Source organism: Microtus ochrogaster, chromosome 26, assembly GCF_000317375.1.
Source record: "Microtus ochrogaster isolate Prairie Vole_2 chromosome 26, MicOch1.0, whole genome shotgun sequence".
NCBI classification, from domain to species: domain Eukaryota; kingdom Metazoa; phylum Chordata; class Mammalia; order Rodentia; family Cricetidae; genus Microtus; species Microtus ochrogaster.
Window position 1 is genome coordinate 15036568 of NC_022025.1, and position 16214 is coordinate 15052781.

The 16214-nt window shown below is 38.3% G+C and overlaps 1 protein-coding gene across 6 annotated transcripts in view; it reads left to right on the plus strand.

The window, feature by feature from the left end:
* Kmt2e (lysine methyltransferase 2E) overlaps window positions 1–16214 on the plus strand; it is a 65809-nt gene that overhangs the window by 40608 nt on the left and 8987 nt on the right. For all 6 annotated transcript variants that reach the window (XR_003377989.1, XM_005358370.2, XM_013350432.2 and 3 more), the window contains 6 exons: window positions 554–671; window positions 2016–2125; window positions 4450–4714; window positions 5616–5714; window positions 14077–14241; window positions 14953–15261. Coding sequence is in view for 5 of the 6 variants with exons in the window: in XM_005358370.2 (XP_005358427.1) it covers window positions 554–671; window positions 2016–2125; window positions 4450–4714; window positions 5616–5714; window positions 14077–14241; window positions 14953–15261 (1066 nt within the window). In the remaining variant the exon portion in view is untranslated. The remainder of the gene's footprint in view (window positions 1–553; window positions 672–2015; window positions 2126–4449; window positions 4715–5615; window positions 5715–14076; window positions 14242–14952; window positions 15262–16214) is intronic.

Genomic DNA, 16214 nt, shown 5'->3' on the forward strand with positions numbered 1-16214 from the left:
GAGAGATGGCTCAGCAGTTAAGAGTTACTGGCTTCTCTTGTAGACATGATTTGGATTCACAGCACCCATATGGTGGCTCACAACCATCTGTAACTCTAGTTCCAGGGGACCCAAAGACTTCTGAGTTCTGTGGGTACTAGGCTACAGATGGTACACAGACATGTCCAGGTAAAATACCCATACACATAAATAAAAGTCAAGATTAAGAATTTCATTAAAAAGACAATTTCAACCTTAATTGCTTTTGAATTAGGCAAATTGAAGCAGACACAAGTGTTATTAATTTCAAGTAGGGAAAAGTGGTTTCTGGAATCAGAATGCCAATATCCAAGTACTTTATTGCCAACTATGTCTTTTAGAAATGCCTTAATCTGTTGTTTATCTATTTGCCTCTAATGAATAACAGGAAATTTTAAAATTTTTGTTGTTTGCTTGTTTTGTGGCACTGGGGACTGAATTGAGGATGTTTTCCCTGCGAGGCAAACATTTTACCACTAAACTATACCCTCTAGTTCTGTTATACTAAAAGCTTTTACTACTTCTTTGTTTGTAGGCCATACCCTTTTGTTTTATTCTACTCTAAGTTTCATGGGCTAGAGATGTGTGTTGATGCGAGGACTTTTGGGAATGAGGCTCGATTCATCAGGCGTTCTTGTGCACCCAATGCAGAGGTAAGCTTACTGACATCTCAGGAGAAGCAGGAACACAAAGTACCAAAGTCTGCGCCTATTTTATTTTGTTCATTATTTTTTTTTGTCAATATTTAGATGGTAAACACTAATCTTAAAATTACTGTCCATAGGCTGTGCATGGTTGTGCACCCACTCCTTTAATCTCTTGGGAGGCAGAGGCCTTTCCAAGCTAGCCTGTTCTTCACAACAAGTTCCAGGCCAGCCACCGCTATATAGTGAGACCTTGTCTCACTATGTTTTACTTCCTGAGCTATGAAACTGTGTTGTGGCTTATAAGAGGGAGCATTATATTTCTGTTTATATTGGAGGCTCTGCTTGTATGTACCACATAGCTAAAACCTAAAGTAGACTTAATATTTTCCATTTATAAGGTGTGTGTGTGTGTGTACGTGCCTGCACACAGAAATCGGAGTTCAGCTTGGGACAATCAGTTTCCTCCTTTTCCCATGTGGGTTCTAAGGATTGAGTCTAAAAGAGTTTAGCAGCAAGACCCTTTACCACCTGAGTTATCTCATCAGCCCTCAAGTATACTTTAGATGTGCTATCAATTTTTAAAACAAAATTACAGAGTGTGCTTTTTTAGATATCCCACATATTTAATTTTGAGGCTAAAATTTGTAGTATTTGGACGTAGACTTGGGACAATTTTGTCTTTTTTGTGGCTTACTAGTTTTATAACTTTGTCAGTGCCTTTTTACTCTTCTGTGTGTGTCTGTATGTGTGGTGTTGGAGACTAACTCTAAGACTTTACACATATCAGGCAAATATTTTACCACTGAATTACATTCCCAGCCTTCTATGCCTTGCTTTTATGTATGAAACGGTAGTTCAGAAGAACAGCTTCATGGAAAGAGAAGCTGTCAAAGGAAAGTGTTCCTAGCTGTGCATTAGTGCACACTCATACTCATCCTATTACTTGAAAACCCCACATGCTGACAGGTTCAAAAATTATGCTTGTGAGAAGATAAGAATGCAGATGGCAGGCTATCGGGTGAGTGCTACCAGTGTACCTGTGAGGACCTTTCAGGTGACAACTGCTGTTTGCAAGTCTTGTGATGAATGGCAGTTTCCCGTGTCATGCTTATAAAATGTTCTTAAGAATATTTTTCAGCTGGGCATGGTAGTGTACCCCTTTAACACCAACATTCAGAAAGCAGAGGCAGGTGGATCTCTGTGTGTTCTAAGCAAGCCTGGGCTCAATTGTGAGACACTGTCTCAAAAACAAGCAACAACATAACCTAATATTAATGAATAACTTTCCTAATTGCAAGATAAAGATGCTCTAAATAGTGTATGGAAATGTAAAATTATTCTTCTTAACAGGTAAGGCATGAAATTGAAGATGGGACCATACATCTCTACATTTATTCTATACAGACTATTCCAAAAGGGACTGAAATTACTATTGCCTTTGATTTTGACTATGGGAATTGGTAAGTTCAAGTCCTTAAGTGCTTTATGTTATTTCAAATAGATTGTCTTCATCATAATTTAGACATTGTTATTACTTTTCAGGAGACAGTTAAAAGTACCTGAAATTAAGTATGCTGTTATCAGGAATCCCATTTTGTTACTTATTTCCTAAACTTTATTGTAATGTGACTGTTCAGACCTTATAATTATTAGCTCTAGTTCAGCTATACAGACTTTATTATGTGAGAATTTTTTTTGCCCCTCACTTTCTTATACTTCAACTTGTTAAACAACTTACTTGGTCATTGGCTATGAACACATGATTTTTTTTCTTAAAAACAAGAGATACTATATCAAGTTTTCTTTGCATTGTAATAGAAATGGTTTGTTGGAGATCCTACAGTAAAACTTTAAGTTCTACAAATGTTTTGTATTGTTCTTAATATTGTTTTGAAATGTTAGGAAAAACATTAATTTTGGTAAAAAATCCCATTTGTATTTTTAAAACTATAATATGAAATGCAACTGACATAAATATCCCTGTACTTATTTTCCAAATTAAGAAATAAAGCAGAAGATGTAGCTCTGTAGTTAGTGCTTTTCTCTCTTTTTTGAGTGTAAAGAGGAGGATTTAGGCTAGCCTCAGACTCCCTGTGATGTCCTTGAACTCTGATGGAATTACAGGTGTGCACCACGCGCAGACTCTTTCACTCTTTTTGAATTCATTTGTGTGTGTATGTCAGTGTATATGGCATGTGTATGGATGCCAGAGGCCAGAAGAGGGCGCTGCAGCCAGATCTGTGTTGGGACCTGTCCAACTATGGCTGCGGGGAACTTCAGTTCTCTCAAAGTCTCTTAACCTCTGATCCATCTCTCCAGCCCCATCCCCCTACATGTTATAAATGGATGACAGACATCATTTCTAAAATTAAGTTTTAAAGTGCGCATTATGGTTTCCTTTAGTGTTCAGTACCTTTACCATCAATATGTATTTCTACTATTGAGTGAATTTATCATAACAATCTAGGCTTTTCTCTTTTTTATTTTTGTGTGTATATTTATGTGAATGTATCCACATGGTTATTGGTTCCTCCAGTGACCAGAAGACTGTGAGGCCTGGAGGTGGAGCTCTATTATGGTGGTCCCCTCTGTGGGTGAAGGGATGCAAACAGCAGGAAGTGATCCTTACTGCTGAGCCATCTCTCCAGTCCCAGGAAATAGGCTATTTTGAAAGCCTGTTAGTAAGCAGCATGTATGTTTTAACATGTGGTGCCTGTTAAAAGACAGGGGCTTACCTGCTGCCTTAGTCTCTCCAGCTTTCTAAAAGCTTTTAACCTCTCAGAAGGGGGAAGTGTAACATAGTAGTTTGTGCTTACTGCTTTAGGAGATTGTTATCCCACAGAAGTTCAGAACATAAACTCTTAAAGATCGTTGGGTTACTCGTATATAACTGTATACCAGTTTTAGCATTGCTTTGTGATTCCTTAGCTCAAGATTGAGACTACTCACTTAATATCGTCACTTGAGTCTAAGCTGTAAGGCCATCCATAAAATTGAGAGTGTTCGTAATTACTGAGAAGATGAGACATAGTATAATTTTTCAGGTCCTCATTTAAAAGAAAGAAGACTTAGAATTAAGTTTTCTTCAAGGTATCTTTTAAGGAAAACTGGTGATTAAAATCATTTCTTAAAGTATATTATAAACTAGGTAAGATCTGGTATTCATCATAACTAACATTTTTTTTTTTTTTTAACTGAAGAGTCAGCATAACACGCTCAAGACCAAGAAAGGGTGGTTTTGCCTTAATGTTTATCTTGCACAAGCTACAGCATCCTTTTACTTTAAAACATTTTTCAGAACCAACATCTCAAGGCTGGGGCTACAGCTTAGAGGGTTAGCACTTCCCTAGCGTATTGGAAGTATTTGACTTTGGGTGCAATACCTAGTAGCACCAAGCAACAAAAAATCAGTATCTAGGGGGCTGGAGAGATGGTTCAGAGGTTAAGAGCATTGCCTGCTCTACCAAAGGTCCTGAGTTCAATTCCCAGCAACCACATGGTGGCTCACAACCATCTGTAATGGGGTCTGGTGCCCTCTTCTGTCCTGGAGGCATAGACACAGACAGAATATTGCATACATAATAAATATTAAAAAAAATCAGTATCTAATATTTTGTTCTTATGAAAAAACATTTATTTTGTCATATTTACTAGGAATTCAAATTAGTAAAACATTAAGTCTTAATTGTAATTAATAACGTACATTTTATGGAGTTATAGCTTTAAAGATATTATGAACTTAGTCTTGTTTTATATATTAATATTTACCTGGTTATCATTTCAGTAAATACAAGGTGGACTGTGCATGCCTCAAGGAAAATCCAGAGTGCCCTGTTTTAAAACGGAGCTTGGAATCCACAGAAAACATCAATAGTGGTTATGAGACCAGAAGAAAAAAAGGAAAAAAGGAGAAAGATATTTCAAAAGAAAAAGATACACAAAATCAGAATGTTACCTTAGATTGTGAAGGAACAAACAACAAAATAAAGAGTCCGGAAACAAAACAGAGAAAGCTTTCTCCACTGAGACTGTCAGTATCAAATAATCAGGTATTGACTCTCCTGATTCTCAAAGAAATTATTTTAAAGAGGAAAATGTCGTATTTAAACACCTTTTTAAGCATAAAATCATTTAATAGTTTAAATATTTCCAGTACTGGGGATTGAACGTAGGGCCTAACACATGCTTGGCAAGTGTTCTATCCCCAGTCCTGTTCTGCTGCTCACTTTGAGATATGATTTCCTACAATAATAAATACCAAATTATTAAACATATCCATGTTAGCTGGGCAGTGGTGGCATATGCCTTTAATCCCAGTACTTGGGAGGAAGAGGCAGGCAGATCTCTGAATTTGAGGTTTACAAAGTTAGTTCCAGGACAGAGTCCAAAGCTACACGGAGAAACCCTGTCTCAAAAAAGAAAGAGAGAGAGAGAGAGAGAGAGAGAGAGAGAGAGAGAGAGAGAGAGAGAGAGAGAGAGAGAGAGAGAGAGAGAAACAACCAGGTTGACAGATCCTCATGGAGTTGAACATTTTCCTAAAACTGGGTAATTAAAGACATTCCAGATAGCTTGGGTGTTTGTTGTTTCTTTGATACTGTATCTTACTCTGAGGCTAGGAATTTACACAGACCAGGCTAGCCTTGCCCTCAGATTTGTCTACCTTTCCCATAGAGTACAACATTAAAGGTGTGTGCCACATTTAATTAAATCGAACAGTGGAGATTGCTGAAAATTTGTTTTGGAATAAATACAAACAAAACCACCCCACTATATTTGATAGAAACTTCATAAAACAAAATTGCTTGTGTGAGTTTGATAACTTTGTTTAGAAATTCAGATTTTAATGGGGCTTATTTCACATACTGAATTGTGGTTAAAAGATACAGTGTTTAATTCCTATTTTATAGACTGAATAAACATTTCCATAAATAAGTCATTTCTGTTTTTCAGGAACCAGATTTTATTGATGATATGGAAGAAAAAACTCCTATTACCAATGAAGTAGAAATGGAATCTGAGGAGCAAATTGCAGAAAGAAAAAGGAAGATGGTGAGTTGGGAAGCTAGTGACTGTTTGTGGTACCTTGGGCTGGATCAGCTGCTCTTCTACAAGCTAACTACTTCTACACACTTCACGTTAGCAAATTTGGGACTGAGCATTTTTATTTGGCTTTGCCATTACCTCTTTTTGTATTTTTAACTCACTTTTATTGGGCATTTAATAATGTATACCACTTTTAAAAAATAACGTTTTTAAAGCCAAGAATTTTTAATAAATGTAATACCATGATTATTACTCGGTATGTATTTTCATTAGCTAAATGTATTACTTCTTTTTATGATTTAAGACAGAAACGGGCTGGAGAGATGGCTCAGCGGTTAAGAGCACTAACTGCTCTTCCTGAGGTCTTGAGTTCAATTCCCAGCAACCACATGGCTCAGTGAACCAGTGGCTCACAACCATCCATAATGAAATCTGGTGCCCTCTTCTGGTCTGCAGGGATACATGCAGACACAACACTGTATACATAATAAATAAATATTAAAAAACTTTTAAAAAAAAGACAGAAAGAGAACTTCATGCTTTGTATTAATCCTAAGTCGGGTAAATGACTTAGCAAAACTTGAAGTTTCCTTAGTAGCCATTGCATCTGTATTCTCACATTGTGATCATAAATGGAAGCTCCCTCATGATTTATCTGAAATGTCAGTATAAATGTAGAACAAGAAATTGTACATCAGTTTTCACAGCAGAGTGTGGTGACTCACACCTGTAGTCTAAAGAATTTGCAGGAATGAAGCATTAGGATTACCATGAGCTGCATAGATAAGTAAATGCCAGGGCTGGGGTATAGTTGGGTAAAATAGCACTTTAGGGCCTGGGTTGATCTGATACACCCCCCCCCCCCACACACACACACAAATAGTTAATAATGGCAGTTAACTTTCAGTACAATTTCTGGCTTAAGAATTGAAAAGTAACTTTACAAAACCATAATGGCCTTAGTGTAGGTTTCCCACATTCTTTTATGTTTGTTGATCTTGGAGTTTTAATACTTTTTATTCCATGGGATCTTATGTGTTACATATAACTTGAGTGGGGATATTGGATCTTTGTAGACTTTTTAAAATCATGATGGTGGTCATCCTCAACTGATTGCTAACACCTGCATTGTGAAAACAACAGAGAACAGTTTCATAGCTTCAGGTAAATAATGGTGAAAGATTGGAAAAGGTTGATTCCTACATCTAAAGGGATTGTCACAAACTTTTTTAAAGATTCAGCTATTCCTTAAATTACTTGTGCTTTAAGTACCTATGGCCTGTGTGGGTGCACACACTCATTTTGCTTGCATGTATGTATGTACACTGCATGCATGCCTGATACCATCGGTGGTCAGAAGAGTACTATCAGCTCCTTTGAAACTGGAGTTAAGAATGGTTGTGAGCCACATGGATGCCAGGAACTAAACCCAGGTCTTCTGGATGAGCAACAGATTCACGTAACCTCTGAGCCAGCTCTCCAGTATTTTCAGTATTGTTCGTTCCCCAACTGGTGCTCCTTTGAATTTGTATTTCTGTAGAAGCTTTGGATCAGTTTACAGTAAAGTATGGGTTCTGGGGGGACTTAATACAGGAGGAACGTTTTATTGACTTTAAAAACTATAATAGGCAGCTGGTAATAGGAGTAGATGCCTATAGTCTCAACATTTGGGATGTGGATGATGGATATTTAGGAGATTCAAGATCACCCTCTACTACATAATAAGTTTGAGGACAGCCTGGTGTCTCTCTCTCCCACAAATACATACAGCAAGGACTCTGGGAAAAATAAGCTGGCACTGGAGACTTTAATATGCAGATTGCATTCTTATCATTATGGTGCTACTTTTAAAAGGCCAATCAAGCCATGCATGATGGTACATGTCTTTAATCCTAAGGGAAGTAGAGGCAGATGGATCTCGAGTTTGAGGCTTAATTCTAACTGAAACACTACTTTGATGTTTAGTTTATTGATGTAAATTGGTCCCTAAATAATTAATATGGTTTTTCTTCTCAACGTCTTATTTGACTTGGGAAAAAAATAATTTTGTAGACACTATCATTTATACTGGTTATATTAATACCAGCATTTGGGTAGAAGAGAGCAAATGGAAAAGTGGCAGCTTACAAAGGAAGTAAAGTACAGATGGTAGCAATACTTCTGAGAAATCTGTGTCAAACTGATGAAATTTTCTCTCATGCAAGGCAGTCTTAAGAACATTACGGGCTTCATTAGGAACTACTCGTTAATATGTTTCATTTACCATACCTGGATAAAGAGGAATCAATAATTCTTTCCTCCAAGACAAATTTCATGTAATCTTTTGTAGTAAGATTTTAGCAAAACAGAATTGTTTTGAATTTTTACCTATATAGATAATACCTTGCTCAGCTTTAGTAAATATATTGGCATGTGAGGGCATATTGTGTGGTGTCTTTTACTATGTGACTATAACTGTCTGGAATCCTTTGCCTCGCGATGGCTATCATAGTCAAAAAGCTGAAACTTGGAATCCGTGGAAGTTGACTCAAGATGGTCTTCACACTGAGACAAGAATGATAATCAGTGAAGTTAGGAGATCTCAAGACTTGTGTGATCCTTGACAGCACAACTACTCATACCCTTTATCAAAGACTGGTCCTCCTTGACTTGAGTATGCAGCTTCAGGAAGGATAAATTCACATGGAACTGCATTGGTGTGGGAGGAAAGGGACATTAGGCTAGGCATCCAGGTAAGACTAATCAACTCTGATCAGTGGGGTGACAGATAACGTTCACAGAATAAACAAACTTCTTCATTAGATTTTTTTAAAAAAAAATACCAATCCAAATTCCCACCCCACCCCCATCTAATCCTATGAGAGGGTAAGGCACTTTGCTTTGTGGAAGGTCCAAGGCCCTCTCTACTATATCTAGGCTGAGCAAGGCATACATCCATAGAGAATAGGATCCCCAAAACTAGTACATGCAGTAGAGATAAATCCCAGTGCCACTGCCAGTGGCCCCTTGGTCTGCCCCTGCCACACAACTGTCAACCACATTCAGAGGGACTAGTTTGGTCCTATGCTTGCTCCTTCCCAGTCCAGCTGGAGTTGGTGAGTTCCCATTAGCTCAGGTGAACTGCTTCAGTGGATGAACCCATCATGGTCTTGACCTCTTTGCTCATATTCTCATTCCTCCCACTCTTCAACTGGACCTTGGGAGCTCAGCCCAGTGCTCCAATGTGGGTCTATGCCTCTGTTTCCATCTGTTGTTGGACAAAGGTTCTATGGTGATATTTAAGATAATTATCAGCGTGACTACAGGGCAAGGCCAATTTGGGCACCCTCTCTTCTATTGCTTAGCTGGGGTCATCCTTCTGGATTCCTGGGAATTTTTCTAGAGCCAAGTTTCTTGCTAACCCCATAATGGCTCCCTCAATCAAGATATCTCTTTCCTTGTTCTCATATCTGTTCTTCCTCCATCTCAACTATCCCATTCCCTCAAGTTCTCAACCCTCCCCTTCTTCCCTCCTCTTCCCCTTCCATCCTCCCCCCCACCCCCATGCTCCCAATTTTGTCAGGCGATCTTGTCTGTTTCCAATTTCCAGATGGGTCTATATATGTTTTTCTTTCTAGGATCATGAACTATAGGCTTAATGTCCTTTGTTTATAGCTAGTATCCGCTTATGAATGAGTATATACCATATTCATCTTTTTGGGTCTGGGTTATCTCACTCAGGATAGAAACATAAACTTATGAGAACTTGTCATAATGCCAGCTGCTAAGGTAGAAAAGAGTACTTGGCTTTTAGAATAGAAGCATCTTAGTCATCTTAGATATGAGCCATTTAGAAAAGATAGCTCATGAGTGCAAGGTAAATGAAACTTATTCACAGCCAAGCTAAGGTTTGTAGGCTTTGCCTAGAATTATGCATGATGATTTTCTGATGTTTCCTATAGAATGTATTTCATAGACATCTAATTTGATGTCTGTGAAAAAGTATGTTGCCACTTAGAAATTCTGTTGTTAAGCCTTATCTGCACTTGAATACCTTGCAAATTTTGGGGTGCATGATGACTCTTATGGAATTCCTAGTTCTGAAGCATTTAGAAGTGATTTAACTTAGGAAAAACAGGTTAGAAGGTACCAGATTTTATTATTAAAGTATGAAAGCAAATTTGTTGCCAGAAGTATAAGGGATTTCATCCTCACTCACCACTGCTTTCTCTTTATGACTAAACTGACTTGACTAATTCTTGATTAAATCAGTAATCATCTTTGTTTATGATATGGTCAAACTGAATACGTTTATTTTTATAGTCTGTCCAAACAAAATGAGGTGGTTATGGTTTAGCTGCCTTGTAATAAATATTCAAAATCTTTAAATGCTTCAAGTTAATACCTCTTCACACAGCAGTGACCTATGCTTTATACAACATAATTATTACTCATTTAAGAAAAATCTAAGTGCTTGATACATAGGTAGGGTTTACTTATGTAAAAACTAGGTGGATAGAGAAGACAGAGCAGCTCCCATGGAGAATGGGCTTAGTAAATCTGAATGTCAAATAACGGGCTGTTAGGGTGTGTTTAATTGTGTGATAGAGGAAATGGGAAAACCATGCAACAATGCTTACTGCTTCGGAATTCATAATAATCTGCCATCTTTAAAGTTCATTTATCAGTTCTAATTGCTGTTTAAAGGGGGTTTGAGGAAGCTTGTATTTCTAAAATAAGGGGTCTTTTTCTTTTTAGGACCATTTGGTAGGTGCTCTCTGGTTTCATCTTCTACTTCTTACAGGCAGTTTTGTGTTTCTCAGTTCTGGAATTAGGAATATTTTACTATTGGAATATTTTCAGCCCCTGGATTCTAACACTGTAAGGCTGCAGAGCTGTGCTTTCCCAGGCAGGAGTAATGCTCTTGAGGAGGATTTTTGTTTCAGAAAAGGCACATACTTACAAGGCGAAAAAGCACATCAAGAGCAACATACATTTATTCTAACTCCAAGTTTACCTTACTTATGTTGCTCAGACTCAAGGCTTATTTTTAGTTGTTTCAAATGAGTTACAGCTTCCACGGTGCAATTAATTTTCCATAGCAAGATGGCTCAGTTGGTGAAGGCATATGCTGCCAAACCTAATGGCTCTGGATGCAATCTCCAGGACCCACATTGTGGAAGTAGAGAAGTGACTCCTTCAGCACGCTGGAATGTATACCACTCCTACCCACTCCTTATGGATAAACTAAAAATTTTGAATTAACACCCAAATGGAAAGAGATATGAAACAGATATTATTTTCTTCTGCTTACAAGAAATTGTAATAGTGAGATATAATATACTAAGAAATATCACAAGAACAGTATATAGGCAGGTCATGTGGAATACCCCACATACTCTAGCTAACACCTAACATTCCAGCATAACGGTTGTGAATCGGAACCTGTCAGTTTCCCAGCTCACAGATAATGAAGTAGCTTTGGACTCAGATAGGGTCATGGCTTGTATCACAGTTCTAAACTACAACCATTAGAAGCTATACAGAGTCTTGCTAGGGTTATTTAGAGTGTCCAGTATCTGTCTCCTCACCAGCTCCAGTTCCCAATAAGATATATCAGGTTTGAGTTAACATACTTTTCAGAGATGCATCAGATACAGTGGTGAGTATAAAAGCTGAATGAACCTGGGCTGGGCATGGCGGCCTTTAATTGCAGCACTTAGGAAGCAGAGGCAGGCAGATCTAGTATTGAGTCTTCAGCTACACAGAAAGACCCCATCTTTTAAAATAAATATCTGCTAGTGGTTTTTATTCATTTATCCAATCGTTTATTCTCAAATATTTGCAGAATTTTAAGATAAATCTTAAGTTATTAGACATTTGTTTAGTACTTTCAATTTTATTGCTATATAATAAACACATAAAATGTGGTAAGACTCATGCTTTGTGAAATAGAAAACCAGGAAACTTGTAAATTATGGAAAGGCACTATGTCTTAACGTACATGTGCACTTTTGTTCTCTCGGTAGTATGTAATGTGACATAGTTTAGGCGGACTTAACCACTAAAGATGAGGAACCACTTCTAAAAGGTTCTGTTTAATCAGCGTGTAGTCACACTAATTTTAAAGAAGTTCAAACTTCACTGATTCTAGCTCTTTTCATCATATAGTTTTATCTTGGGTCCTCAATCTCACAATCCAAAAGAAGGAAATACTGGATTATGTCAAAGAAATCTGAAGTTCTAGGATAATTATAATAAAGAAAATGTCTTCCTTGCCTATCTACCTAGAGTTACTCACACATAAAAAGGGTCTTGAGCATCAGTGGTCTGTAGGAGGTTCTGCTGCCCATGTGTTGCTTTCATTGGCTAATGAATAAAGAAACTGCCTTGGCCTACTTGATAGGGCAGAACTTAGGTAGGCGGGGAAGACAGAACTGAATTGTGGGAGGAAGAAGGCAGAGTAGGAGAGACACTCTGGAGCTGCCAGAGACAGACGTGCCGAATCTTTGCTGGTATGCCACTGCCATGTGGCAATACACAGATTCATAGAAGTGGCTTAAATCAAGATGTGAGAGACAATAAGAGGCTAGAGATAATGGGCCAAGCAGTGATGTAATTAACACAATTTCTGTGGTTATGTTGGCTAAGCTAGCCAGGTGTCTGGAAGAACAAGCGGGCCGTCTCCCTACAACAGACATCCACATGAAAACTTGAGGAAGCTTGAAAATGAATTCTAGAAAAAACAAAACGGAGTCTAACACAACTTTCTGCTGTTTGCCGGCAGCATGCCACAGCTCCTTAAGAGAGATTTTCCTGATTTGAGAATTCTTACTGCTTGCTTCTGTAGAGGGCTTGAGTTCATTGCCCAATACCTACATCCATGGCTCAGGACTGCCTGTAACTCCAGATTTTGGAGATCACATGCCCCTTTCTGGCCTCCAAGGGCTATGTGCATAGTCCACAGAAACTCACACAGGCAAACACAAACACACAAAAATTTATAAAGACAATTTTTTGTAAACAAGCTTTTTTCTTCTGAAAAAATATTTTCCCTAAGTTTTAAAAGCATTTTTGAGAAGAAGCAATTATGGTAGATAAAGTGTCCCCTCCCACCAGGTTCAATAGGTGAGGTAATTTTAAGAATTACTTTTGTGAAGTCTAGATTTCTAAATAAAACTTTTTAGAAATAGAGGTTTTTATGGGGGATTTAAAGGAATTAGTAAGGTAGAGACAGAAAATTGTCTAAGAATTTGGCTTTAAAATTTTCAGTCCCAGTGAAGAACTGAAACCATGTTTTGTATTTCCCACGCCAGGGTGTGCGAGCAGATGCACTCTTACCTCTGTGGAAATTAAAACCTCTTTAAAGCAGCTGACCTATGTTAGCACCTTCTGTTCTCTTACTGAGTATGTTTACATACAGGAGAGTAAGCAACAGTTGTCTCTCTGGAACTACAGCTGAAGCCCCAGTGCTGCAGTTTTGGCAGCCGGCTCTTGAGTTCTTTCTTTCTGCTCCACATCCATGACAAATGGTTCTCAGCCTTAGGACCTGGTTCTTTGACATGGAGAACTGGACAGCTGATGAACCTGCTTCCTGGTTCTGGTTGAGAGCACAAACCTTTGCCAGGCCCTCAGCTCAAGGCTCTGGGTTTTGCTTTTAATGTTCTCTCCCCAGAGAGCCGAACTCTTCTGTCCCCTCAGCCCTTGACGTGTAAGGAAGGAAGAGCAGGAGGTGGAGACATGCCTTCAAAGAATTGTCACGGAGGGCATGAGGGCGAAAGGGGAAAGGAGAGTAAACATTTATGATTGCCTGCTATCTTTGAAGTATTGTTTCAAAGCTCCACACTTTCTATTGGAACTCAATAACCATCCAATGAAGTGTTGAGTGTTGTATGAGCTCTTACAGTCTCAGAAACATCAAAACTAACCTGCCAGGGTGACAGCTATTCACTAAAAATTAAGACTTTGCCACAGTATAACAGTACATTGGCTCCTTAAGCGCATTTGAGTTTTTCTTCAACATATTGATTCCTTAGGGATTTTCAGGTTTTTTTTAAAGGCAGACATCTTTAATACATTTTAATTTTAATAAATTTAAAATTTTAATAATTTTTTGGTTTGGTAAAAGAAGGAAGTTTATTGTTTGTTTTTTAAGGCTTGTTTGCTCTATTGTTCTTTTGTGGCATACACTCATAAAAACAGTTCACTGTGTTGAAGTTTGAGATTCATACACATCTTGACTAGTAGTAAACTGTCCCTCCATCCCACCAAAAATTGATTTGTTATGAACAGTATCACAGCAGTTTTTACAATCTGTCATGAACAATTGACATTTAGAATTTTTCCTTTGGAATAATGATATTATTCACTTCAAATTTAAATTCCATAGACAAGAGAAGAAAGAAAAATGGAAGCAATTTTGCAAGCTTTTGCCAGACTTGAAAAAAGAGAGAAAAGACGAGAACAAGCTTTGGAAAGGATCAGCACAGCCAAGACGGAAGTTAAGCCTGAGTGTAAAGAACCACAGATTATCACTGATGTTGAAGTTCTCCAGGTACCGTTACTTAGGTTTACCTTTATTTTCAGAGTTAAGTGCCTTAAAGTAGCTTCTACACAGTAGAGTTACATCTACAAAAATTATGTCTGTATACTTGCATACCATTGCATATATGTGGAGGCCAGAGAGCAACTCTGAGTCAGTTCGTCTCCTTGGTCACTGTGGATTTCTGGGCTCAGTGCCAGTCTTCAGACTTATGCACATGTGCTTTACCTGCTGAACGATCTCCCCAGCCCACAGGTTTTAAATAAAAATCCAATATTAGCCTTCTAAATCATTTTCAAAACTTACGGGAAATTTAGACTTAAACAAGAATATATTTGCCTTGCTTTGAAGTAAGAAAGTGATGAATTATTTTGGTTTGCTATCAGAAGCTGGCTAATCCTCTAAAGCTGCTACATGCCTGCAGACTTTAACCTGGTCCCCAGCACCTGTGTGGGGGTGGAGAGAACCAGCTCCCACAGACTGCCCTCTTACACGCACACAGAAAATAGTCTGTATAGTCCAGGCTGGCCTTGAGCTCAGACATCCACCTGCCTCTGACTCCCAAGTGCTAGGATTAAAGGTATGGAACACCACCATCCAGCCAAAAGTACTTAATTTTTAAAAAAAGATTCTGGAAAGCTAGTATTTAAAATAGATAATGCCATAATTAAAACTAAACGTATCTCTAAGCATCAAAAGTGCCAGTATTGTATTTTTAACTAGGAACAAGTAAAAGAAGAAACTACTATCAAGCCAACCCCTGCCAAAGTGAATAGAACTAAGCAGAGAAAAAGCTTTTCCCGGAGTAGGACTCACATTGGACAGCAGCGCCGGAGACACAGGACCGTCAGCATGTGTTCAGATATACAGCCCTCTTCTCCTGACATTGAAGTTACGTCACAACAGAATGAGGTTGAAAACACTGTACTTGCTGTGGAGCCAGAAACCGAAACTGCAGTAGCAGAAATAATTACTGAGGCGGAAATCCCAGCACTTAATAAATGTCCCACAAAGTACCCCAAAACAAAGAAGGTATGACTCCTAATGATAGAGCCATTTGCAACAAGTGTCTCTTAACTGAAGAACTGTCTTAAAAGTTCAGTTTACATCTTAAACTTGTACGTATTTGATTCAGAACTAGAAGTACCGAATTGTCAAGAGCATTAGTAGTTTGTATTATGAAGATTAAAGATAAAGACCTTTAGTATTGCAGTTCATGATTTCGCTAAATAAGCTTGTCTATCAATGTATAAAATACTCACTTAAACATACCTCCTCTCTTCCCCACCTCCGGGTCTAATCCAGGGCCCTGGGAGGATAGGTAAGCCCTCACTCTACCCCAGAGCCACACCCCCAGCCCTGCTGCACTGTCCATTTTACTACTTCCTATGTAGGTAGATGTGATGTACGAAGAATGTGGTATTGGTATTTGTCTGCTCTTCTGTGGGGCCAGAGAAGAAGTTGCAGGAGTCAGTTCCAGGCATGGCAGCAAAGCACCCGTGCCCACTGAGCCATCATCTCACTCTGGCTCACTTGTTTATAAGGAAGATTTTTTAGATCAAATCATTAATAGAAATCTTTGGAAAATTATCAGAGTTAGTGAAAAACTTTATGGAAAACTGCTCACAGAATTTGATCAACTTGAACTTTTCAGCTGAAAAGTAACAGTGCAATGTTAGGGGCTACTATTTTTCTCTAAATGACAGCATACGGGGATAGGTGACTTAGGCCATAAATGTACTTATCTTGGAACTTTTTATTTTTTAACCTAATTTCACAGTTTGTAGCCAGGCTGTTAAACAATGAAAAGTGTGGTTGGTGTATTCTGGTATGCGATCAAGATTATTCATCAGTGGCAGACTCTACTTTCCTTGTCAGAGAGTCAGAGGGTTTGTGCAACATCAGTAATGTCTCATTTACAGCTTGTGTGCCACATACCTTAAACAAGCAAGTGGATACTTGCCTTCATTAGTAAGCGTATTTTT